This window comes from Bos mutus, chromosome 20, assembly GCF_027580195.1.
Source record: "Bos mutus isolate GX-2022 chromosome 20, NWIPB_WYAK_1.1, whole genome shotgun sequence".
Classification (NCBI taxonomy): domain Eukaryota; kingdom Metazoa; phylum Chordata; class Mammalia; order Artiodactyla; family Bovidae; genus Bos; species Bos mutus.
Window position 1 is genome coordinate 36937389 of NC_091636.1, and position 26909 is coordinate 36964297.

At 39.2% G+C, this 26909-nt stretch overlaps 1 protein-coding gene across 1 annotated transcript in view; it reads left to right on the forward strand.

Annotated features, from left to right (window-relative positions):
- CPLANE1 (ciliogenesis and planar polarity effector complex subunit 1) overlaps positions 1-26909 on the forward strand; it is a 107142-nt gene that overhangs the window by 47883 nt on the left and 32350 nt on the right. The window contains 14 exon segments of the mRNA XM_070357630.1: positions 613-690; positions 2459-2651; positions 5540-5644; positions 5646-5834; positions 6019-6789; positions 8208-8374; positions 9599-9731; positions 10699-10753; positions 16499-16603; positions 17650-17715; positions 18669-18778; positions 19109-19304; positions 19524-19673; positions 22186-22439. Of these exon segments, the coding sequence (XP_070213731.1) occupies positions 613-690; positions 2459-2651; positions 5540-5644; positions 5646-5834; positions 6019-6789; positions 8208-8374; positions 9599-9731; positions 10699-10753; positions 16499-16603; positions 17650-17715; positions 18669-18778; positions 19109-19304; positions 19524-19673; positions 22186-22439 (2572 nt within the window).

Sequence of the window (26909 nt, forward strand, 5' to 3'; positions counted from 1 at the left end):
ATTGCTTCAAGGATAGCTGAAGACAAATTTTCATATGTTGCAGTTTGGGCATGATTTCTTAATTGTTGGGATTTTTGAAGTTTTGAATTTTTAGGAGTATTTTGACTAAGGAAGGCAACTCAGTTAAATTCTCTTTCTCTTATGTACAAATTTTGTTCAGGCCGTCTGTGAATAATTAATAAAAGAATATGTTTAATGTCCTGTGTCTTTACAAGTAATATAAATGTTTCTATTAATAAAAAACTAGTCATTGCAGTTTCAGATGTGATAATGGGCTCTGTAGTGTTCTGAGCAAAGTGTCTGCTTCTTCCCAGGTAAAGTTTGAGGTCCCAGCTAACTTCATTTCCACTCATTTTGGATTATATTATTTCTGTTGCCAAACATTTAATAATGTTCAAGTCATGTATTAAAGCCATCCAGACAAATTCTTTGCTTTTATTTGAATCTCTTACTATTGCTATGGAGACAAATGTAAATAGATTGTAATTATGAGCTAAGCATTACAGAGGATTAGAGGATGTTTAGACTCTTAGATGGCTGAGCCTTAGATCACCTGTATCTTAGATAATGTGAAGAGTATCTTCCTAATTGATTATTAATCTTTAATTACAGTATGATCGAAGCCTCTACAGATCTTGAACACATCATTCCTCATTCGTTTTGTGTAGATACAAATTCAGAAGTTTCTAGGTAAGCATTTTTGCATACTGTACCATTCTGATATAATTACAAATAGAAAAGAGAAAAAAACTTTGCCTGCTGTACCATTTTGAAACAATTACTAAACATCTTGACCAAAAACTAAGTAAAATGAAATCAACATTATGCTTTGAAAGATCAAAATAGGTATCCATTTCTGACAACTTTACGTTTCTCATTGAAAGATTTTCCTGTAACAGTTGTGTTTTAAAGATATGCAGGAACTATTTTAGAACAAGTCTCTTCCGAAAAAGAGAAGTCATAGGTATGTTATTGAAAGAGATAGTTCTTGCTCATGTTCAGCCTTCAGCAGATTTCTCATGAAATATCAAATGCCTTTAATTCTCTCAGAGAATAGTCATCCAGTTTATCTTTTGAATTTCTTTTCCAGTGGTTGAAGTATATAAATGGTGTTGAAATCAGAGAATGATACAGCATAAATTTGCTTTAGAAAAATTCTCCATAATTAAAATTTATCTCCTTGCTACTTATTAAAAAGCAATGGCCAATAAAGTTGTGTTAAAACAGGCAAGTAAGTTGTAATGTCTGTTCTTCATGGATCTCCCAAATAGAATTCTGTTATCGAGCACATGCTTAATAAAAAGGCTCATATTATTGCTAGAAGGGAATGAGTGTAAATCCAAATAAATCTAAACACAGTTTAATATGTTATTTTCTTTTTAGAGACAGTGATCAGTTCATTTGGACATGATATTACGTGCTCCCTACATTGATTTACTTATAAAACATTGAATACTTCTTGTGTTTTAAGGACTCATCCTCAAAAAATCATTTTATTAAAACAAAAACTTACTTTGACTTTTAATTTTTATTTCTAAATGAGCATTTTTTTGTTAGGATGTAGTTATTACTGTAAACTCTCTGATTTGTTTGGAAATGAAATATTCACAATACTATTGGTTCACGTTTATTGAAGAACAGCAGGAGTTTGCCCTACCCATGTTAGAATTAAACATATTTTTAGAAATACATTTATTTATTTTTGGCCATGCTGGTTCTTCGTTGCTGTGCGAACTTTCCTCTGGATGCAGCAAGTGGGGGCTAGTCTTTGGTTGTGACGCTCAGGCTTCTCATTGCGCTGACTTCACAGGCTCTAGGGCGCGTGCGCTTGGAAGTTGTGCTTCCCAGGCTCTCGAGCACAGGCTCGATGGATGTGGCACACGGGCACAGTTGCTCCGTGGCATGTGGGCTCTTCCTGGGTCAGGGTTCCAACCTGTGTCTCCTGCATTGGCAAGTGGATTCTTTACCACTGAGCCACCAGGGAAGCCCAGAATTAAACGTATTTCTTAACCCATACTTTCCACAGTTTTCTTTAAATCCACTTTGGATCTTTAAATTTAATCCAAGAGATATATTCCTAAGTCAAATGACATCGTCTGTCCAGCTAATCAGAACGATTGCACAGGTCTCAAACTCAGATGCCTACAGGGACCCGGCAAGTAAAATAAATGCGTGAGCTGTCCTGGGCATTGTACCACCACAGGGCGGGGCCGTGGCTGGCTAGACATCACATGTCCCTTAGTTACAGCATTCGGATGAACAGCTCTGCTGATGACAAATGTGTCTGGGGGCTGAGGGATACAGTGAGATAGGCTTTAGGGTTTAAATTTCCTGAAAACTTCCAGAAAGCTTTTAAAATAGAATAAAAAAGTAGGATCAAAATACTCAGCTCATAAACACCTAATGTGGTTTTTTTTCTTGGTTAATGTGTGCTTTTTATTTATATGCTTCCACATAGTACTCCAGTCTCTGCATGTAAAGATAAATCTTCCTCAGCTCCACCTTTGGCATCAAATGGAGTCACAGTGGCTTCACAAACACCTGGACCAACAGCTCAGCCAACCCAGAGAAGTGAACCCAGGGCTCAGTTATCACAGTCTTCCGATTCTGTTAGGCAGATGCTCCAAGATGAAATGTTTAAATTAGTTCAGGTAAGCACATCTCCGTTTAACCAAGCAAGTCACACATGGTATATACATTAGGTTTTAAAATACGAACAAACTTCCGGAATCTGACGAGTTAAAATTAAATCACAGGGTTTCCGTGCTTTGGGCACTTTTCCTTTGTTATTCAGAAGTCCTAATTCTAGGGCCTAGAGTCTCCACTGTGTTCCCTACTTTTCCTGATGACTTCTTTTTTCTGAGCTCTTGGGAATCCAGAGCTGCTGACAAAAGTGAGGTGGCTGAACAGACCAGCCAACCCCTGCTCAAAGTTATCTGAAGCTTATATTCTGACACAGCCTGTCACGTCATATTTGGCTTGAAATTGTCACCTGCATTTAAAGTGTTGTTCACTTTGCCTTCCGTCATCTTTTTCTCATCTGGTATCCTTTTCTCTCTCTACCAACAATTTTAAAATTATTTCCCTTTCCCTTTTCTGTTGTATTCCTTATACATTAATTCCCCTCACGTCTTTTCTTTTCTTCATGTATTCTACATTCACTTTCATACCTTTCTGTGTGATGCAGTGTATCATTTCTGTACTGGCAATTCTGGGCGCTAATTTTCTCTTTGAATTTATGGGCCCCAATAACAGACGTTTTCAGCATGCTCCACCATCCCATGGAACTTCTTGAAACTGATTTTATTCTTATTCTTCTGAGTCTCTTATTTCCCTTTTCTTTTTAGTAGCATCACCTATTTTACCAGGTTAAAGTTTAATTTTTTGTTTCTGATTTTCACATATTATTTTTTATTTATTGCCCAAACTGCATGTGGAATCTTAGATCCCTGACCAGAGCTTGAACCCATGCCCCCTGCAGTGGAAGCACAGAGCCCCAACCACTGGACTGCCAGCAAGTCCCCTGCTTAAAGTTTTAGAGGCATTTGTCACACTTGTTTTCTGGATTACCTAGAGTCTTTGCTGGTCACTGCCCTGTATATTTAACAAATTCTCGAGGTAATTCTGATACACACAAAAGATTAAGAGTCACTGTCTTAGAGAGTCATCTTTCCCTCTTTCACTGTGCATGTTCAGTGTTTTCTTCATTCTTTTGCCTACGTCGTATGTCTATTTCTTTTTCTTTTTCTTTTGGTTTTACCAGTTTATTGCTACCAACCCGCCTCCCTCCATCCTCCTCATGTGTGAGTGCTCAGTCATGTAACCCCATAGACTGCAGCCCGCCAGGCTTCTCTGTCCGTGCATTTTTCCAAGGAAGAATACTGGAGTGGGTTGCCATTTCCTTCTCCATATTTGCTATTTCTGTAACTGTCACCAACCTTAGATTCTTAGAACTTCATACTTCTATTGTCTTAAATATGCATTTCTGAGATCTTCTCCAGATATTGTTCTAATACTGTTACTTTTCTGTTCTAAAAATCTTCAATGAATTTCAGGTACGGATTTATATACTCTATGATATCAATCGTGTGTTAAAATACAAACAGTAAAAGGAGACATGCTAAAAATATTAATACTAGTTATCTTTGGGACTAGGATTATGTATCATTTTTTATTTTCTTTCTTATGCTTCTTTTTTTTGTAATAAGCATGTATTTCTTTTATAATTGAAGGGAACCTCCATTTTTTATTAAATTTGTTTTTAATTGAAGGGTAATTGCTTTACAATATTGTATTGGTTTCTGTCATACATCAACATGAATCAGCCATGAATCAACATACCTAGGTCTCCTTCCTCTTGAACCTCCCACCCCATTCCACGCCCCTAGGTTGTTATAGAGCCTGGGTTTGAGTTCCCTGGTCATACAGCAAATTCCCATTGGCTATCTAGTTTACTTATGGTAATGTATATATTTCCGTGTTACTCTCTCCATTCATCCCACCCTCTCTTTCCTCCCCCAACTGCCCCATGTCTATAAGTCTGGGGAACCTAAAAAAAAAAAAAAAAAGGCCTGCAGGGTTTCCTTCTTGGCTTGTTTTATAAAGTACAGCTTTTCTCTTCCCTCTTTTCCCACCATACTCTCCCAAGTCCAGTGGTTCTCAGAGTGTGGGCTCTGAACCCTTAGCATCAGCATCACTTAGATATTTGACACACAGGTTGTCAGGCCCCATCCCAGACCTATTGGAATCAAACTCTGGGGATGGTGCTCATCAAAGAGTGCAAGTCCTCAGATGACGCTGACGCATGCTGCAGCTGGGGAACCACTATGCTAGCCTCTCTTCTCATTAGCTGTAAATTTCCTGCTCCATCCAAGCCAGTGTGTGTACTAGTGATCCGAAAGCTTTTCTGCACATTGAAGTCACCTCATCATCCTAAAAACTACTCATCCTGGCTCACATCCCCGGATGCTCTGATTTTATTGGCATGGGGTGAGACCTGGCCATGGGGCTTTTTTAACTGCTCCTCAAGTGATTCCATTGTGCGAGGTTTGTCAAGCATTGTGCATACCTTTGCCTTTCACTCCAATAGCCCTTTCACAGGAATTCCTTACTCTGCACCTGTTTCCTGATCTCTACTTTTTCATTCGTGAAAACCTGTTCACACACCCATTTAGGAATTCTTATTTAATTATCTTCACCCACAAAATAAAAATTAAAAATTTAGGCAGTCTAGTTATCCTCACCTGCTCCATCAGCTCACTCCTTTATGATCCCTGGGATATTTATGTAAACTGCTTCACAGATGGTCTCAAGTCGCATTATGAGTTCATAGTCCTAGCTGACTCCTTGAAGACAGGAAGCTATTCTTCTTTTCCTTTTTTTTTAGATCTCTCCCAGCTATGCTTCATACTCAGCACTTGTGGTTGTGACAGATACTAAGATGGAACTATGACTATTTTGGAATACTCAGATAATTGTTGCTTCTTTGGATCTTTTCATTAGATTTTAAGATGTTTCTATAATTTTTATTTTATTCTAGCTGCAACAGATCAACTTCATGAGCCTAATGCAAATAGTAGGATCATCCTTTGCTAACCTCCCAGATATGCATCAACTTCTACAACAGTCCCAGTCTGTGCATTTGGTGGGAAGCCAAGGCATCAAACCCCACGAGAGGGAGTAATGATGTTGGAGACACCAGTAGAAATCTGAAGGAGAGATTTTTCATTAAACCACAACCCATGGGAGAGTGTGCCAGAGAGCCTGGCAAGAACATCCCACACTGCCATAAAGAAATTGTGCAATCCAATGAAAACAGTAATGGAAACTTCGAGGTAATGCATTTTAAAATACCACTGAAGTTTTCCTCATAGTTTCAGTGGTTAGTTATTTGAATAAATGAGTTATTTAGTAGTTATTATATTCTGCCCACTCTAAAACATATTGAACAGAATTTACAAAATAAGGAGTTTGTAATATATTTCAAAATTACATCATAGTTTTTCCTTTCTCTTCCAGAATGTTCCACACGGGAGTGTTCCTTTTTGTCAATCAGAAGGTCAGCCCCAGAACAGAGGACTAACTCCAGCATCTCACAGCTTACCAACCACTTCTTTGTCTCCAGTCCCTGCTGGAAACACTCACCTCCACCTTTTGTCCACATCTTCTGCCATTCCAAAGACACCTAGACTTATCCCCACTGCAAATACTTCCAGACCTAGTGATGGTTTCCCTTTGCTTCAATTTCAGCCCAAGCCTGAATTTAAGCCCATTTCCTTCCACACAGAAAGAGTTCCTCAAGTTCCCTTCAGTCCTCTGCCACAGCCTAGAGAGGCTTGGGGATTATCTGATTTCTTACAGCCTCCTTTGCCAAAGACAGCAATGGCCACTACTTCAGTGTCCCATTTGAATCTGAGCCAGTATAATACTGAGGCCATAAAAAAAGCAGTTGAGCCGAAAAAATGGGCAGAAACAATAATTAAAGAAATCCCAAAGCACATGAACTTGGATCAGTGTGTTGGACAAGAAAACTTGACACCTCAACAGGACTCTACAACATTTATGAAACCAGAAAAAATTTTTGATGTTAAACCAGGACCTTTTGAGATATCTTCTCAGAATTCCTCTGGACTTCCTTTATTGCACCTGCAACTTAAACCTCCTTACATGTTTTCTTCTGCCTCAAGAGTATCCGTTACAATTCCACCAATACCTATTAGAACCATGGCAGAAGAAAGAAAATGCCCACGATTATCACTACTTCATTCATGTCTAGGCCCAGAAAACATGGTAATGATTTTTGCAGAGTGTTGCAAAAGCACATTCCTGCATTTTTAATAGCACAAATGTATACTCAATGAAAAGTTCTAACACATTTATTTTTCAAAAAATAATGCTTTTGTTATTGGAAATAGTATACAGATTTGATTTAAAATAATAATTGGATATCTTAAAGGTTTTAGGGCTTCCCAGGTAGCACTAGTGGTAAAGAACCTGCCTGCCAATGCAGGAGACATAAGACACATGGGTTTGATCCCTGGGTCGGGAAGATCCCCTGGAGAAGGAAATGGCAACCCACTCCAGTATTCTTGCCTGGAGAATTCCACGGACAGAGGAGCCTGGTGGGCTACAGTCCATGAGATCGCAGAGTTGGACACTGGTGAAGCAATTAAGCACGCACAGAGGTTTTAGGTCTTTCTTGTACATCAGTACCAGAGTTTTCTAGACTCTTTCATAGATAAGTCTGAGATCCTGCTCAGAGAAGAAATAAGTAAAATAATATGACCAGTATTCTTATTTATACATGTAGGGGAGTGTATGTATGAGTGTGTTTCTGTCTAGAGTGAGAGAGAGCATTGTTTGAGGTTCCTAGCAATTGTAATATGATTTCCTTCAAATCTATTACAGGTTAAAATTGTTAAATAGACCCAGATCTGTAAGTAGTTTTACTTATTAAAAAAATGTTTCTTTTTTTAAATACTTAAAAAACACAAAGATTAAATCTTTATAAACCCACCAAGTCCTGTTTAAAGTTGTAACCTTTGATTAATGAGATTCAGACTGTTCGGATTCTACTTCTGTTAAGTCAGTATAGTTGAGTGATTCATTCTCTGGTACCCTTCTAAGATTCTAAAATGGCAGTGGGAAAAGAAGTGGTCATTCCTTAGAAAAAATAGTTATCATGCCTCCTTTTCTTCTGAACATATTATGAACAAAAGGAAAGAATTGAAGGAGTAGAGAAGTATATGTTTTTGGAAGGTTTTAAAGACTTTTTTTAAAAATTAGAATAGTATAATAAACCCCCAAGTTATACCATCACCCAGCAACAGTTGTTACCAACGTATCGCTTATTTGTTCCATCCATAATCTCCACCCCTGTGCATCATCCCAGTTCCAAAGAATTTTAAACCCAAGCTAGGCATTATTTAACTTAATTTGTAATTGTAAGAAGATTCTTAATATGAAAAAGAAATTAAGAAAATGAGGACTTCTAGAAAGATTTCTGATTCAGTAGAAAGTTTCAGAAATGATTTCTAAAATCATTTATACGTTAAGATCTGGACACTTCTCGTACTTGTTAACTCTGACATGTTCTGTCACTTGTACATCTTAGTTTAAACAAACTTTTCTCTCAGTTTTTATTAACATGTTGTCTAATTGACATGTTTGTAATTTTAAATTACTGTCCTTTTGTTTCTCTTCTATAGTACCAAAAACCACAACTTATTCCACTTGAAAACCTCATTGCATTTAAACAAAGGCAACAGAACTTGACACATAATTTCTTTGAACAAGGTGATCCTGGACATCTCCAGCTTCTGAAGGTCAAAATAGAATCATCTGAATTGAGACAAGGGAAGGACAGTAGAAAAAGGCAAGTTTTAAGTGAAATTTTATTTGAGCATATACCTGCAAACATACCGACATGTTTATTATTAGTGACAACAATACAGTTAAATAGATGGAAATTATCTGGTTCAACCTCTCAGCCTATGCACAATTGCATATTCAGTTTCCTTGTCAAGTATCATGCATTTGAATACATCTTGTGATGAGAAAAATTCCTATAATGTGAGAGACAAATACTAGTATTTTTTACATGCTAGCTGGGAGGGATTGGGGGCAGGAGGAGAAGGGGACGACAGAGGATGAGATGACTGGATGGCATCACTGACTCGATGGATGTGAGTCTGAGTGAACTCCGGGAGTTGGTGATGGACAGGGAGACCTGGCGTGCTGTGATTCATGGGGTTGCAAAGAGTCGGACATGACTGAGCGACTGAACTGAACTGAAGGAATTGTTTCCTGGCATTCAGTAGGCTGGAGGTTTCTTTTACCTTTTTCTTTAATAGGATGGGCAGTCATCTTTTGCAGCAAATATTTGGTATCATGAAATATTCTATATACTATTCAATACACTGACATAACGTTTATTGTTATTCATCTTACCATACAGACTTACACAGAGCACAGTGGTGTGAATTGTTTCAGGGCACTAAGAAATGTGCATGTGAAAAGTAAGGCCGTGACTTTTCATGAAGAGCATATATAGTGTTTCATTCATAATGGATGTTCAAGACATGTATTCATGGTGGATTTTTACTTAGTATAGAAATCTTTAAAATTTCATGTTTATCAGGCCCTAAAATCTACTACCAGCGCTCTCTTTCCAGATGGTTCTTTCCTTCCATATTTTCTAAGTAAACCCTCTTCAAAGTAAGTTTTCCCTGTAGCTTTTTGGGCCTTCGTTTCTCCTCCCTGGGGTTCCCTCCTTGGAGCCTGAGTTTGCCTGACTTCTTTAAATAGGTCAATGGTGGTATCTAATAGGGTTTCCAGGGCCAGTGTAACTCTAACCTGAGTTTCCCATGACTAACAGATAAGTCAGTTCAGTAGTAGAGGAACTAGAAATAACTTTCTTGTGTCCCTGACTTTTGCTTGTATTTATTCTAGCAGAATATCTTGCTAATTTAATTAAATGCCACTGAAAATAATCTGTTGACATAATTTTCATAACTGTCTTCCTATATAGCATGATACAAATGAAAAACTGATGTTCCTAAAATAGTAAAAATAGGCTTTACACTGTGATTTTTAACAGACAAAGACGACGAGCTGAAAAAGAACTGCAAGAAGAAAGATCAGAGAAATTAAGGAGAAAACCAAGTGTGACTTTCCAACCGGAGAATATCATCATTAATGATAATGATTCAGAAGTAGTTGTGAAACCCAAGGTACAGAAAAACTACAATGCATTCTTCCCTGGTGTGCGTGTACACAGAGTTCAGAATGTCTGTGGTTTATTTAGTCGTCTGATTGTGACTGGGAGGATCTTAACAACATATTGACCAGAGGTGTATTAACACTTTTATGTTACCCAAACATTATTGACCAGAGACGTTTGAATATTTACTTACATAACAAGTCGCTGGCCACAGGCATTGGTTTCTGCAAGAATCCCCTGGTCAATAATGTGTTAACATCATTAAATACAAAAGTCCTGAGTGTATCCCTCCATACAGGATAGACACAAAGTTATGAATATGAAAAGAAACTTGTTGGCGAATCAAAAACTGTAGTTTAAAGCATCTGCTTATGTGACTTTGTATTTTAAATCACTCTGACTTTTTTCTGGGACATCTTAATGCATATTGTGGGTTTATCCTGTGATAGCTTCACCCACCCACCTCTTTGAGATGCCTCCAAGGTTTCCCCAACATAGGTTTTTTTATACAGCCTCTATTTTATGTCAGATCTTTGCAAACATTCCTTCTAAATTTGGTGACTGTTTACCTATATATGCAACAAGAGATTAAATACAACAGAAATAGTTTTGTTTACTTGAATCTTAGCACCCTTTTTCAGTGAGTCCTCAAGAACGTGTCTGGTGCACTTAGTAAAGTGTTGAGTCCTTGAATAGTTTTGATACTATTTGAGAGTTAAAGCTAGTCTGCAGGAGAAAATTGCATATTGTAATTTAGTAACTGCATTAAATTGGTAATGCTCTTTTTTGTTGCTTGATCTGTGAATTTTGTGAACACCTGTGGAATTACTTTGATAGAATAAGTATTTCTAGAGTTATAAGATTTGAAACTAAACACCCCCGCCCAAATCAACATTCCTCATAGCTATTGAATATTTTTTTCAAAATAATATATGTCTTTGAGTTAGTCATAAATTGATCATTTGGGGTTCATTTAGGAGCAACAAGAACATGATGGTTCCTGGCCTTTGGAAGACTTTGACATTCCTTTTGGTATGTATATGCATGACTAATGTTATGTCTCCATTCAGAGTTCAAATCAGCTTTCTAAAAATGTGTTTATGAGACCAAGTGATTTTCATGTTGTCTTTGACAGGATGGTGTGTGTGTGTGTGTGTGTGTGTGTGTTGTGTGTGTGTTTTGCTGTGTTATCCATTACCGCAGTGGTTGACAGACTGTGACCCAAAGGCCAGACCTGGACCACACCTGTTTTTTTTTTTTTTTTAACTTTTATTTTATGTGGGACTACAGTTGATTTACAATGTTGTGTTAGTTTCCGTGGTGTGTGTGTGTGTGTTACTCGCTCAGTCGTGTCCAACTCTTTGAGAACCCATGAACTGTAGCTCGCCAGGCTCCTCTGTCCATGGAATTCTCTAGGCAAAAATACTGTGGGTTGCCCACACTTGTTTTTGTAAATCAAGTTTAATTGATGCCCATTTATTTAGATATTGTCTATGACAGCTTTCACATTGCAGCAGGGTTCATTTGTTGCAAAAGGGACTATATGGTTTTCAAAGCCTAAAGATTTATTATCTGGCCCTTTACAGAAAGAGTTTATCAGCCCCTATAGTAGAGCAATGTAGTTAGTTAGAATCTCAAATAAGATACTGATATATGAGGCCCAAAAGGAAACTATGGGAGAAAATGCCTGGAGTCAAACTAATCATAGAAAATACATATACATTAAAGGAATTAGTTCAGAGAAGAGGACTTGTTTATACATTGTAAATTTTTTTCCTTCTTGAATTGATCGATTCATTTCTTACCTTTGAATGTATGTGTTTCCCCAAGGCTTTCTCCCCAGTGTTTTTCACACATGTACACACAAATGCTCTTGTGCCTCTAGGCTTATTCACTGTTACAACTTCAGCTTTTAAATTATTTTGGTGACACTCAGATACACACCTACCCTGTGTCATCTTTCTTTGCTACTTTCTCCTTAAATTTAGCGTGTCCACAAGAATTACCTGGTGACCTCATGGTTAGGATTCTGAACTTTCATTGCCATGGCCAACTTCAGTCCCTGACTGCGAACTGAGATCCTGCAAGCCACGCAAAAAGCAAAAAAGTCAGATTTTAAACTGGCATTTTCCTATTAATGATATGACCATTCATTTGATTGGTCAAGATTTTTACCTTGAAAGTCACCTCATGTCTGTTAGCCCATTCCTTCACTTGACCCTTGATCTGGTGCTCCCTCCATTCCTCGGTGCCTCAGCCCAGCATCAGGCCTCTGTGTGCTGAGCCGTCATCTCCTTACCTGCATGGCTTGCATCTCTCAGCTTCCCAATCCATCTGGTGTTCTTACTCCCCATTCTCTTGTCTTAAAACCCTGTTCTCTTTCATTCTTAATAACATTCTTTGTCTTTACAAAGGTAATACTATGTATTAACCAGAGAAAATTTAGAAAATGCAAATAGTATTCTTTGGGGTTTATTTTCGAAATATCTGTACTCACATGTATCTATAAATATATATCTATATCTATCCATATAAAAGACAGTGTTAGTGTCTTAAGTCATGTCTGACTTTTTTGCAACTCCATGGACCTAGCCCACCAGGCTCCCCTGTCCATGGGATTTCCCAAGCAAGAATACTGGAGTGCATTGCCATTTCCTCCTCAAGGGGATCTTCCTGATCCAGGGATCAAATCCAGGTTTCCTGCATTGCAGATAGATTCTTTATCACTGAGCCACCAGGGAAGCCCTATATATCTTTATATATATAAATAATACCTCCTCTGGTTGTTTATAACTTACTTGTTTTTACATACTAGTATTAAGGTATTTGGGCGTCCCTGGTGGCTCAGTGGTAAAGAATCCGCCTGCAAATGCAGGTGACACAGATATGATCCCTGGGTCACGAAGATCGCCTGGAGATGGGAATGGCTGTCCACTCCAGTATTCTTGCCTGGGAAATCCTATGGACAGAGGAGCCTGATGGGCTGTAGTACATGGGGTCACAAGAGTCAGACATGACTTAGTGACCAAACAAAAACAGCATTAAGGTATATATCTTCCCATATCACTAGATATTCTTCCACAGCTTCATGCAAACATGGGCTCGATAAAGGACAGAAACAGTATGGACCTAACAGAAGCAGAAGATATTAAGAAGAGGTGGCAAGAATACACAGAAGAAATGTACAAAAAAAGATCTTCATGACCAAGATAATCATGATGGTATGATCACTCACCTAGAGCCAGACATCCTGGAATGTGAAGTCAAGTGGGCCTTAGAAAGCATCACTACGAACAAAGCTAGTAGAGGTGATGGAATTCCAGTTGAGCTGTTTCAAATCCTGAAAGATGATGCTGTGAAAGTGCTGCACTCAATATGCCAGCAGATTTGGAAAACTCAGCAGTGGTCACAGCACTGGAAAAGGTCAGTTTTCATTCCAATCTCAAAGAAAGGCAATGCCAAAGAATGCTCAAACTATCACACAATTGCACTCATCTCACACGCTAGTAAAGTAATGCTCAAAATTCTCCAAGCCAGGCTTCAGCAATACATGAACCGTGAACTTCCAGATGTTCAAGCTGGATTTAGAAAAGGCAGAGGAACCAGAGATCAAATAGCCAACATCCGGTGGATCATCGAAAAAGCAAGAGAGTTCCAGAAGAACATCTATTTCTACTTTATTGACTATGCCAAAGCCTTTGACTATGTGGATCACAGTAAACTGTGGAAAATTCTGAAAGAGATGGGAATACCAGACCACCTAACCTGCCTCTTGAGAAACCTATATGCAGGTCAGGAAGCAACAGTTAGAACTGGACATGGAACAACAGACTGGTTCCAAATAGGAAAAGGAGTATGTCAAGGCTGTATATTGTCACCCTGCTTATTTAACTTATATGCAGAGTACATCATGAGAAATGCTGGGCTGGAAGAAGCACAAGCTGGAATCAAGATTGCCAAGAGAAATATCAATAACCTCAGATATGCAGATGACACCACCCTTATGGCAGAAAGTGAAGAGGAACTGAAAAGCCTCTCGATGAAAGTGAAAGAGGAGAGTGGAAAAAGTTGGCTTAAAGCTCAACATTCAGAAAATGAAGATCATGGCATCTGGTCCCATCACTTCATGGGAAATAGATGGGGAAACAGTGGAAACAGTGTCAGACTTTATCTTTTTGGGCTCCAAAATCACTGCAGATGGTGACTGCAGCCATGAAATTAAAAGACGCTTACTCCTTGGAAGAAAAGTTATGACCAACCTAGATAGCATATTCAAAAGCAGAGACATTACTTTGCCAACAAAGGTCTGTCTAGTCAAGGCTATGGTTTTTCCTGTGGTCATGTATGGATGTGAGAGTTGGACTGTAAAGAAAGCTGAGTGCTGAAGAATTGATGCTTTTGAACTGTGGTGTTGGAGAAGACTCTTGAGAATCCCTTGGACTGCAAGGAGATCCAACCAGTCCATTCTGAAGGAGATCAGCCCTGGGATTTCTTTGGAAGGAATGATGCTAAAGCTGAAACTCCAGTACTTTGGCCACCTCATGCGAAGAGTTGACTCATTGGAAAAGACTCTGATGCTGGGAGGAGGCAGGAGGAAAAGGGGACGACAGAGGATGAGATGGCTGGATGGCATCACCGGCTGGATGGCATCACCGACTCGATGGACGTGAGTTTGAGTGAACTCCGGGATTTGGTGATGGACATGGAGGCCTGGCTGCTGCGATTCATGGGATGGCAAAGAGTCAGACTGAACTAAACTGTAGTGCTTCCCTCATAGCTCAGTTGGTGAAGAATCCTCCTGCGATGCAGGAAACCACGGTTTGATTCCTGTCAGGAAGATCTGCTGGAGAAGGGATAGGCTACCCACTCCAGTATTCTTGGGCTTCCTCTGTAGCTCAACTGATAAAGAATCTGCCTGCAATGTGGGAGACCTGGGTTGGATCCCTGGGTTGGGAGGATACCCTGGAGAAGGGAAAGGCTACCCACTACAGTATTCTGCCTGGAGAATTCTATGGACTAAGTCCATAGGGTCGCAAAGACTGAGCAGCTTTCACTTTCACTGTAGTACTCCAGTGAATATGTAGTATGTTATGCCACATAGCAAGAATTCTCTGACACCAGCTGTAAGTTCTATAATTCGATTCCATTCTGAGACTACTGACAACCAAGAGTTCGCATAGACCCCACAGGTCAGGGGATCAGTCCCCAAAGACTCCCTATTTTCTTTAGATGTCAGCTGCAAACAAGGTTCCCCCAAAACCTACAGTTTTGTCTGATCAAATGTAAGTTCAGGAATTCCCATGGCCGTGCCACCCCCCCCCCCCCGCCCACCACAGGTTTACTAATTCTCTAGAACAACTCCAGAACTTGGAAAAGCGCTTTATCTGTGATTACAGTTTCATTTTAAAGGCTACAACTTGGGAAAAGCCAAATGGGAGAGATGCTTAGGGCAAGGTATGGGGGTTTGAGGACACAGAGGTCCCACTCCTTTTCTGGTACACCACCCTTCTTACACATCCACTTACTCATCAACCTAGAAGTCCCCTCAGCCTTGTTGTCTCAGGGTTTTTCCTGAACTCTCACTACATGGAAAGATCAGACTCCAGTTGCTCTCCCTTCCCTGGAGGTGGGTGTGGGGCAGGGCTGATAGGTCGTTTCTGTGGTGAGCAGCACCCTTCCTGAAACTGTCTAGGGGCCTGCAGGGTCACCTCATTAGCCCAAAGGCAGATACAATCAAAAGGGGCTCATCATGAATAACAAAACATGCTCCTCCCACTCTGGCACTTCCAAGGGCTTAAGGAATTCCGTGTGTGGAATCAAGGACAAAGACCGAATATACATATTTTTCATTATACTGCCATGTGCCATCATTGATACTCTTTCATTCTATTTAGACTCCCTGGGTGATGTCCCAGGAAAATCCTCTTCTAAACCGAGACTTCCATAATAGTGTTCGGACTTTGATTCTACTTCCTGTCGATCTTTTCCTCCAGGATAGAAATTACCTCTAGTCTGAATTCATTATCCCTCCCCCACCAGCTGGTTTGTCCTCCTGTGATCTCTGTCTCCATTTGTGTCACTGCCAACTAAACCCCAGAACACACGCTGTTCTGAATTCTGCTTTCCCCTCCCCATCTCATCCAGTCAGTAGCTAGTTCTTTCTTTCTTACTTTTTCCCTTATTTTTTTACTTTCTTTATAATTCTTAAATTTATCCTCTCCCTGTTATTCCTCACCATTATTGGATGTGTATTTGAACTGCTGCAGCAGCCTCAATAAAGAAAGATTGCCTTTCTTTAATTTTATCCACTCAAATTATTTTTCACACACTGGCTGGGGTGGTTTTTCTAGAGCACTAGTCTAGAAGGAAATGGCAGTCCACTCCAGTATTCTTGCTGGAGAATCCCAGGGACGGGGGAGCCTAGTGGGCTGCTGTCTATGGGGTCGCACAGAGTCAGACCCGACTGAAGCGTGTCCGCAGCAGCAGCAGCAGTCTCACCATATCATTTCCCTGCGTAACAACTTCTACTGGATCTTCATCAGCCAGAATGATAGGTGTCTAGCCTGGGCATACAGAGTCTTCGACAATTTTGATTTTGATTCCGTTGAACTGTCTGTGAGGGTCAACTTAGATACCACTTCACTCAGAAAGTCCACTTTGATAACATCTTGACACTGCGTACCTCACCTCCCTTGAAGGAGGTACTCTGTTTCTTGGCTCCTGGTGATATATTGGCTTCTCAATGCTTGTATCCAATGTTCTGTTGTTATATTTAAGAAAAGCTCCAAGATGACATTAATACTTCTGCTGGATTGCATTTCATGGCCTCTGTAAAAAAGAAAGCTAAAGAATGTCAGGATGCAAGTACAAATACAGACCCAGGTAAAATGCTATTTTACTTTAATTTTTAAAATTCATATATTTTTAACCTTTAATATATGCCTACTTTTTTTTCAAAACAATAATTTAAGGGGAATTTAAAATTATGTGATATTAGTTTCTCATCCCAGGTTTTTGTTCCTAACCCTGGTATATACTTTACAAATTTTAAACTGAATTTATGATAGCTTTGTTAAAATATAATAGATACTTGTTTAAAAATGCCATGGGCTACATCATAAATCAGTAGAAATAGTATTTTTAGTTTGGGTTCTCTATGCCATAATTGACTTTACTAGAATTTCATGCCTAAGATTGAGAGGCCCGAACTTGTGGCTCCTGAAGTTGAGTTTGAAGAAGAGGACTAGGCTGGGTTTGGTGTGGGAAGAATATATGTAACTGTGACCAGAAATAGAGGAAATAAATGTTGGAGGAACTCATGTTTGGAATGTTGCCTGATAAGCTTCTTCATTAATGTAATGAATGAATGTATTAGGTGGCCTCCAGTATTTTTCTCCTACAAATGATGCTTCCGTGAGTAACTTCTTGCGTAGAACCTTTTTTCTCTCTTTTGGTCATCACTATGATTTAGCTAATAACTCTTTTACCCTTTACCAATCCAGTTGATTAAAATAAAAAGCATCTGTTATTTTCATTTTTATTTCTTTCTGAATGAGGTTGAGTGTATATAAGGTTGTTTTTTTAATAAGATGTTTTTTGATACAAATGTTCAGTGTGCATTTGAGAAACATTCTTGAATGGATCTTTTGAGAAAGCCTAGAAGCACTTTGCCGCTCTGTTGTCTTCTAAAGTCAGCAGCTATTTGCTGGAAGTTTGTTATTCATCCAGGTGATCAGGCCCAGAATATAAATAGTAATAAAATTAAAATTATTAATTAAGAAATTAAATTCTTAAGCTGTCTAGTTTTCTACGACTTTTTATGCACAATATATAAACAAATCTATGCTTGTATATTTAATTTTTTCTGTGGTTATAAAGTCCCTTTTCTGTTTTCTCTTTTTGTCACAAATCTCCTCATTGATATCAAGAAGCTGCTTCTCAAGAAGTTGTTTCTGAATGTCATAAAAATCAACGAGTCATTTCTTCCATATCAGGTGTGATTTCTTTTCTTTTTCCTAAGAACAGCATGACTAATTAAAGGTTATGTCTGTATGACGAGTTACCACCCCCCATAAAAAAGCAGTTAAACCAAAAATTGATTTAATAGAGATAACATGGTTTTTCATTTTTCTAGTTTTATGCTTGTCATGTGGTTTAAATTCAAGCCTTGGCACCAAGTTTTTGGTGCCCAGTACTGCAGCGAGTTAGATTTTGCTTGTGAAATTTGAAAGTAATGTTCTGTTAAAAATATGGCACTAGGAAATAAGATTAGAGTCATAGGACAAAAAGCACAGTTAGACTGCTGGCCTATTGTGATAGGCTTCTTTATTGTTTTGAATAAGAAGCTAATGACTTCTATAAAATTAAGATATTAAACTTTTTAAGTGGTATGATTTAGCTACGGTCTCTATATATACTAAGAACCACTGAGTTATACATTTGAGTTATACATTTTTATACATACATACATATATATACATTCATACATACATATATGTTATACATTTTTAAAGGAGGTGAATTATGTCTCAATAAAGCTGTTTAACCAAATGAACAAACAACAAGAAGCAGTGTTGAAAGAAAAAAATTTGCTATGATTAATTTCCTAAAATCTGGTTTTATTGAAATGTTAAACAAAAATGACAATATATCTGAAATGGAAAAAGGAAATTATAGCATTTTCTTGGTAAGACTTAGATATTTCCTTATTCTTATGAATCATTCATATGAGAAAAACTGTAGTCAGTCTGCATTCAATTATGAATTAGTCTAGATTAAATATAATCTTGCCACTAGAGTAGAATAGAATTTTCTTTATTTATACAAAGAAACTTCTACTTAGATTTTCAACAAATACTTTTAATGTTGTTTGTTGCTAACTTGTTCTTACAAAGTTAATGATGTAGAACTAATTACAGGAATTTTTTTTTGCTATCTTGATTTTTAGAACATGAAACTTTGAATGTTCCTCAACTTTTGGCTCCAGATATATGTCTAAATCTCAGACTTCCCACTGAAATATCAGAGAAACCTCTGTCACCTTCAGCATCTGATATGGTACTAAATTTGAAAGTTTTAATAATACCTGTGTGCTAAAATTTATCATGGTCATCTGCATTATTCAGTTGTATAGATGAAATAAGACCAAAAAGTCTCACCTACATAGATTTGTTGGAAAGGTCAAAATTTAGTTTAAGATTTAAATGTTATGCCTCCAGATATTGTAAACTAAGACTGTAACATAATTCTTGCAGTTTTCCCTAAGTTAGGCTCATGTAAGGTCTTACTGCCTTGAGAATTAAACCTTTTTTTGGGTAAGGGTAGGGTGGAATGGCCATGTAAATAAAAGGAATGTAACCCTCTTTGATTTTATATGTTTTGGCTCAGGTTGGACACACTTACATAAATGTGATTGACATTGAAGCTGATGATCTACAGGAATTACCTGTCAAGGAGGAGCCTTCAGATAATATCAAGCCACCCAGTGATTGTCTAGAAGTCCCGTCTTCTGCAGAATTACATTACATGGCAGCTTCAGTTACTAATGCTATTCCCCCGGCTCTTGACAATCTGAAGAGTAAAGGTAATAATTTGTCCTACTTTTAAAATAAATTTAAAATATCTTTGAAAACTTCTTTAATATAGCATTGTTATCCCAACTCTTGTCTCTTAGTTCTCCTCCTCCAAATCCACTATAGCTTTAGATGTTTATATTCACATTTAGAAATGTCCTGTTAATCTTTTCAATACCTTGTTTATAAGTTTAGAATCAGTCTTTGTATGCTTTTCATGTTCTTGGTAGAATCTGCGTATTCTGCTGTGGATTTATTTTTCAAACCTGCGAAAGTGTCTCCCTCCTGTCTGGGTGGTAGCAGCTGGAGAGCGGGCAGTACAGAAGTGAAGGAGCCTCATGTCATCTCACCCCCACCATCAGACGTACGGCAGGACACAGGTGAATTTCCTACCCTGAGACTGAAATATAATCATTACTTACATTTGTTTAGTCATTCACATTTTTTAGGGTTTTTTGTTGAATAATTTGATCTTCACAAAATCTCTATGGAGGCAAGTAGGACAGGCATCGTAAGCCTCAGCTGACCATCTCTTCATTCACTGAGCACCACGTTAGGGGCAACATGCAGGGACCAAAGAAGAGAGTGCCACCCGGCTCTCTGCTGTGGGCCCACATGTGGGGGAAGGAAAGCAGGGAAGTGGAGAGATGACCGTAGCACCTGACGGCATGGTGCGTGCCATCATGGTGAAAAGGATGAGATTGTTGGGGCATACAGCATCTAATCCATCTCTGGGAAGGACTGAGGCTGTGTAGGGGAGAGGCACCTAAATGGCATCTTAACAGTAGGACTCAGCAAGAGAAAGCTGCAGAGAATAGATCACACAGATAGAATAGATCCTATGATGACTCAGATGCCAGGTCTGAGAAAATTAAAGTTCAGTGTGCTTGGTGTTCTTCTGTTTTAAAGAAATAGCAAGAGAAGAGCTGGATAGGAAGGCCTAGGAAAGACAATGGCATTGTCTTTCATTCGAAGACATTTGAACTTTTAAGGTGAAGGCATTAGAGAAATGCTGAAGGATTTCAGGTGGAAAAGGAACAATATGTTTTATGTTTTAAAACATAAACAAGATTTATGTTTTAAAAGATCTCTCTGGGGCCTTTGTAGAATTTGGGTTAGAGAGGAATGAAGTATTTAGAGATTGGGATTTCCCTGGTGGCTCAGATGGTAAAGTGTCTGCCTACAATGTGGGAGACCCAGCTTCAATCCCTGGTTTGGGAAGATCTCCTGGAGAAGGAAATGGCACCCCACTCCAGTACTCTTGCCTGGAAAATCCCATGGACGGTGGAACCTGGTAGGCTACAGTCCATGGGGTCACAAAGAGTCGGACACGATTTAGCGACTTCACTTTCACTTTCTTTCATACTGTTTGGTGTCCTTGGGTTGTGAAAGCTTTGGCTAAGCTGTGGTGGTAGGAATGAGGAGATGATTGGCAGGGGGGATCATTCGTATTTTGGTGTCATGTTGGAACTGAAGGAAAGACAATCTTGAATGCATTTCAGGCAGCTGGCTTGGGAAACTGGGTGAATGATAGTGCTGTTCCCTGAGCTAGGGAATCAGGAGGAAAGAGGGTAGAAGGGCAAAAGCTGTGAGTTTGGTTTGATCTGCCTTTGGGACAACCTGAATAAGATGACATCACTTTGCCAAATAAGAGACTTCACTTTGCCAACAAAGGTCCAGATAGTCAGAGCTATGGTTTTTCCAATAGTTACGTATGAATGTGAGAGAGGAACCATAACGAAGGCTGAGAGCTAAAGAATTCATTCTTTTGGACTGTGGTGCTGGAGAAGACTCTTGAGAGTCCCTTGGACTGCAAGGAGATCACACCAGTCAATCCTAAAGGAAATCAACCCTGAATATTCATTGGAAGGACTGATGCTGAAGCTGAAGCTTCAATACTTTGGCCACCTGATGCGAAGAGCTGACTGACTCATTGGAAAAGACCTTGATGCTGGGAAAGACTGAAGGCAGGAGAGGGGAACGACAGAGGATGAAATGATTAGATAGCATCACTAACTCAATGGACATGGATTTGAGCAAACTTTGGGATATAGTGGAGAACAGAGGAGCCTGGCGTGCTGCAGTCCATGGGCTCGCAAAGAGTCGGACATGACTTAGTGACTGAAAAACAGAGTAAGAGCAGAATAAGATGTTCAGGACACAGATAGATTTAAGAACTGGAGCTCAAAGAGTTGTTTGGATGTGAGAGTCAGCAGTGCACCCGAGACCTCACCCAGAGAGGGTGGGTGGAGTGAGAAGAGCCGTGATCTGAGACTGGTGCCCTGGAAATACTGAAGGGTGAAAGGAGTGTGGGTTGCAGAGAAACAGTCCAAGATGATGACTAAGCAGGGAGCATGAGATAGGGAGGAGAAGACCCAGAGGCCAGAAGAAGTGTTTCAAATTAGGGACAAGAATCAGCTTAGTTCAAAAGTACAGAGAGTCATTGACTTTGATATATATTGGTCTTGAGAGGCTTAATGTTTGCCTGAGATCCCACATAGAGGCAGTAATGGCCTACATTGGACCTAGCTTTTACTGTGTGATGTTGGTTTTCAGGTAGAGTTTTAAAAAGTCATAAAGACTTTAAAGTTGCTTTTTGGTGAAATGTATTTTTGTAGCAGAAAGTAAAAGTAACATTAACATTCAGATTTCATTGTAATGGTGCTTTGGGGTAATGGTAACACTGTTATATATCCTATCTCACAACAAAGACTAATCTCAGAAGTCAAGAAGCTGAGGATATTTCTAAGTATATTAAATTAAAACTGATTTGAAAGAAGGGAATGTTATGTTGACTTAAAGTGAGGTCTTTGAGAAATTAAATCGTCAGCATCTATTACAATTTTTTTCTTAACTGTAGTCAGTTCTGATATTACCTTTAATAATATTTAGATACTCCGAAGCCAGATTTTCACTTCAAGGAACCGAGCTCAAAGTCAGATGCTACAGAAGACTATCTTCTGTGGGAGGTGCTACAGGAAGTCCCCACCGCTCGTCCTGCGCCAAGCCCTGCAGCTCGCCGGCTGGAGCATCTCACCGCAAAGCTTCAGAAAATTGATGAACAGCTCTTAGCATTACAGAACCTCGCTGAAAACATAGAGCACAATTACCCCCCACACACAGCGCCAGACCGACACTGTATGAAGGTAGACTGTCTTTACTTGTTAATTTGTTTGTTAACCTACTTACTAGATTTGTAGTGTGATATAATTTTAGACTCTTGATTTTTCAAAATAATGAGAAATGGGTTCAAAAGCTAAGGTTTCTCAGCCTGCAGCATTGTTGGCATTTGGGCCAGGTAATTCTCTGTTGTGGACATCTACCCCACGCGTTGTAGGATTTTAGTAGTGCCCCTAGTCTTGACCTCTAGCTGTCAGTAGCGTTCCCTTTAGCCTCAATAACCAAAAATGTCTCCAGGCACTGACACATGTCCTCTGAGGGGCGTTCTCCCCGTGGAGAACCACTTCCACTTAAGCATTAAGCTTTTAAGAACTGAACCCTCAACTTCTACCAGGAAAATAAATACATGAATTACAAAACAAGAATGTGGTTTTAGATAAATCCTGCTCTCAATTGAGTATCATTTTCTTCAGCAAGATTTTTTTATAACTCTACAGACATTGTTGTCCTTACATTTTGAATTCTCAATTTCTTTCAAATAGTTTATAGAACAGGATTAGTAGTCCTTAGAAGTTTTCTGTATCTTTAAAAAGCTTGCATCATAAAGAGATTAATGTTTATGTATATGGTATATAATGGTAGTTAGACAAATAGAAAAGAAGTCTCTATTACTTATTTTATACAAATATCCTATTTTTTTAGGAAATAAAATTTTTATAAAATAAAGATTAATTAAAAAATAGTAAAAATATTTTGAATGTATTAAAGCCTTATATTGGGAAATGCAAATTACAGAAAATGTAAATTTGCAGAAAAAGAATTCCATCAGTGACATACCTAACAAATATTCCAGGTTACTAGAATGTTGATATTTTAAAAGATGTATTTATTAGGATTATGGCATTTCTTTAATCCAAAGGTTTAGCAATTATTAAAAAGTTAAGATTTAGTATATGTGAAACTACAGTGAAAATAATATATGAAGTAGGATTGCTGCTTTGGTTTTTTAAATTTTATTGCAGTGTAGTTGATTTACAATGTTGTATCAGTTTCAGGATTACTATTAAGTAATGACATTATGGTGTTTAGTTGGTTGTTTTCCTTTTTGTTTTTAATCCAGGTTTAGATTTATTACATCGAAATTAATGTTGAGTGTTGAAATTGTCCCTAGAAGTCCATATTCCAAGGAATCACTTTCAAAATTGCCTTCTCTTCCAGTTTATTAAGCTCCTAGTTTATGTAAAGCCTGGTATGTTACTTCCACCTCAGTCTAGTCTTGATCCTGGCTTGTTCACACTCACCAGATCTGGTGAGTCATTCATTCCTTTAACAAACATTTATCAAGCTTTTACCACGTGCTGGGCCCTGTGCTAAGTTCTAGGAATAGGAAAGCAAATAAGGCATAGTCCCTACTCTCAAGGAACTTAGAATCTAATAAAAGAAGATAGATGTGTGCACCAAAAATACACGTGAACAGGGTGCTGTCAGGACACACAGGTACACAAGGCCTCTTGTGACTGTGTAAATATGCCAGCCCTGCTTCCCTGGTGGCTCAGAGGATAAAAGCGTCTGCCTACAATGCAGGAGACCTGGGTTCAATCCCTGGGTCGGGAAGATCCCCTGGAGAAGGAAATGGCACCCCACTCCAGTACTCTTGCCTGAAAAATCCCATGGACGGAGAAGCCTGGTAGGCTATAGTCCATGGGGTCGCAAAGAGTCGGACACGACTGAGCAACTTCAGGTTCAGGTTGACCAGGGTGGGGCGGGGAAAGAGACGGAGGGGCAGGTGGCTTCTCAAGGAGCAGGGCATAGGTCACGCTCTTGTGTGTTTTAAAGGTTCCTCCAAATTCTGATACTGGTCCCCTCTCGGCCTCAGCCTTTCCACACTGGAAAGTAAGAATTTGTCTTTTACTTGGTGGATGGCAGACATCTGATAAATGTTTATTTGATGGCTGTTTTTGTACTCTCGTTTTTAGATTCAGACAAATAAAATCACATTCATATAATAATAATGGAATAGTTATTAATAATTGTTGCCCAAGCTTGGGAGGCAGTTTCAAACAAAGAATTCTGAAATTTGTTGATCAAACTCAATAAGCATATAGTCTTCCGAGGTGACTGCTTTGAAGGAAATAGAACTGATTTAAATGAAAGGTTTGGCATATTAGTTTAAAATGTTCTCATCCTATTTGATGCACACATAAACACAGAGATTTTTTTTTTACTTGCTCATTTTAGTTTAAGAAAATGGCCTGTTGGCCTGGAAGAAGCTGAGGGGTACTGTGGACACCCCAACCAGGTGCTTTAAAAATATTTGTTCAAGTCCATGTGCTGGATTTGAGAGTCTCTGCATCTCTCTGGTCTGCATTCCTCATCTTTAAAATGAAAGATTTGATTTCTAAAGATAAATACCCAAAATTGGAATTTCTGGACTGTATGATAGACCTGTTGTTGTTTTTTGAGGAACTTCCATACTGTTTTCCACAGTGGCTGCATGAGTTTGCTTCCCACCAGTGGTGCTCAAGCGTTCCCTTTTCCCCACACACTTGTTTGTCTTTTTGATAATAGACAATCTGTCCGGCATATGATAGCTCACTGTGGTTTTGATTTGCATTTCCTAGGTGATTACTGATGTTGACCATCTTTTCATAAGCCCACTGGCTATTTGTATGTTTTCTTTGGAAAAAATGTCTGTTCATGTCCTGTACCCAATTTTAAATTGGGTTGTTTTTTTTTTGATATTTAGCTGTATGAGTTCTGTTAATATTTTAGATATTACTCCCTCATCAGAGAGAGTATTTGCAAATATTTTCTCCCAGTCTATAGGTCGCCTTTCTATTTTGTTGTTGGTTTCCTACACTGTGCAAAAACTTTCTGGTTTGTTGTAGTCTCTGTTTATTTTTGCTGTTGTTACACTTGCCTGAGGAGACAGATCCAAAAATATATTGCTGAGACCAGTGTGAGAGCCTATTGCCTCAGTTTTCCTCTAGGAGTTTTACAGTTTCCGGTCTTACCTTTAAGTCTTTATCAGATGGTTGGATGGCGTCACCAACTCAATGGACGTGAGTTTGAGCAGATTCTGAGAAATAGTGAAGAACAGGGAAGCCTGGTGTGCTGCCATCCACGAGGTCGAGAAGAGTCAGACAACTTCAGTCAGTTCAGTCGCTCAGTCGTGTCCGACTTTTCGCGACCCCATGAATCGCAGCACGCCAGGCCTCCCTGTCCATCACCAACTCCCAGAGTTCACTCAGACTCACGTCCATCGAGTCAGTGATGCCATCCAGCCATCTCATCCTCTGTCGTCCCCTTCTCCTCTTGCCCCCAATCCCTCCCAGCATCAGAGTCTTTTCCAATGAGTCAACTCTTCACATGAGGTGGCCAAAGTACTGGAGTTTCAGCTTTAGCATCATTCCTTCCAAAGAAATCCCAGGGCTGATCTCCTTCAGAATGGACTGGTTGGATCTCCTTGCAGTCCAAGGGACTCTCAAGGGTCTTCTCCAACACCACAGTTCAAAAGCATCAATTCTTAAGCGCTCAGCCTTCTTCACAGTCCGACTCTCACATCCATACATGACCACAGGAAAAACCATAGCCTTGACTAGACGGACCTTTGTTGGCAAAGTAATGTCTCTGCTTTTGAATATGCTATCTAGGTTGGCCATAACTTTCCTTCCAAGGAGTAAGCGTCTTTTAATTTCATGGCTGCAGTCACCATCTGCAGTGATTTTGGAGCCCAGAAAAATAAAGTCTGCCACTGTTTCCACTGTTTCCCCATCTATTTCCCATGAAGTGATGGGACCAGATGCCATGATCTTCGTTTTCTGAATGTTGAGCTTTAAGCCAACTTTTTCACTCTGTTCCTCTTCACTTTCTGCCATAAGGGTGGTGTCATCTGCATATCTGAGGTTACTGATATTTCTCCCGGCAATCTTGATTCCAGCTTGTGCTTCTTCCAGTCCAGCGTTTCTCATGATGTACCCTGCATATAAGTTAAATAAGCATGGTGACAATATACAGCCTTGACACAACTTAGTAACTGAAAAACAGCAACAGACAATTTTTAGTTTATTTTGTGTATGGTGTAAGAAAATGGTCTAGTTTTCTTCTTTAAAATGGAGCTGTCTAGTTTTCCCAACAGGAGAAGGCAATGGCAACCCACTCCAGTACTCTTGCCTGGAAAATCCAATGGATGGAGGAGCCTGGTAGGCTGCAGTCCATGGGGTCGCTAAGAGTCGGACACGACTGAGCGACTTCACTTTCACTTTCCACTTTCATGCATTGGAGGAGGAAATGGCAACCCACTCCAGTGTTCTTGCCTGGAGATCCCATGGACGGACAAGCCTGGTGGGCTGCCATCCATGGGGTCGCACAGAGTCGAACACGACTGAAGCGACTTAGCAGCAGCAGCAGCAGTTTTCCCGACACTTTTTGCTGAAGAGACTATCTGAAACACAAAACAGAAACAGACTCATTGACACAGAGAACAAACCAGTGGT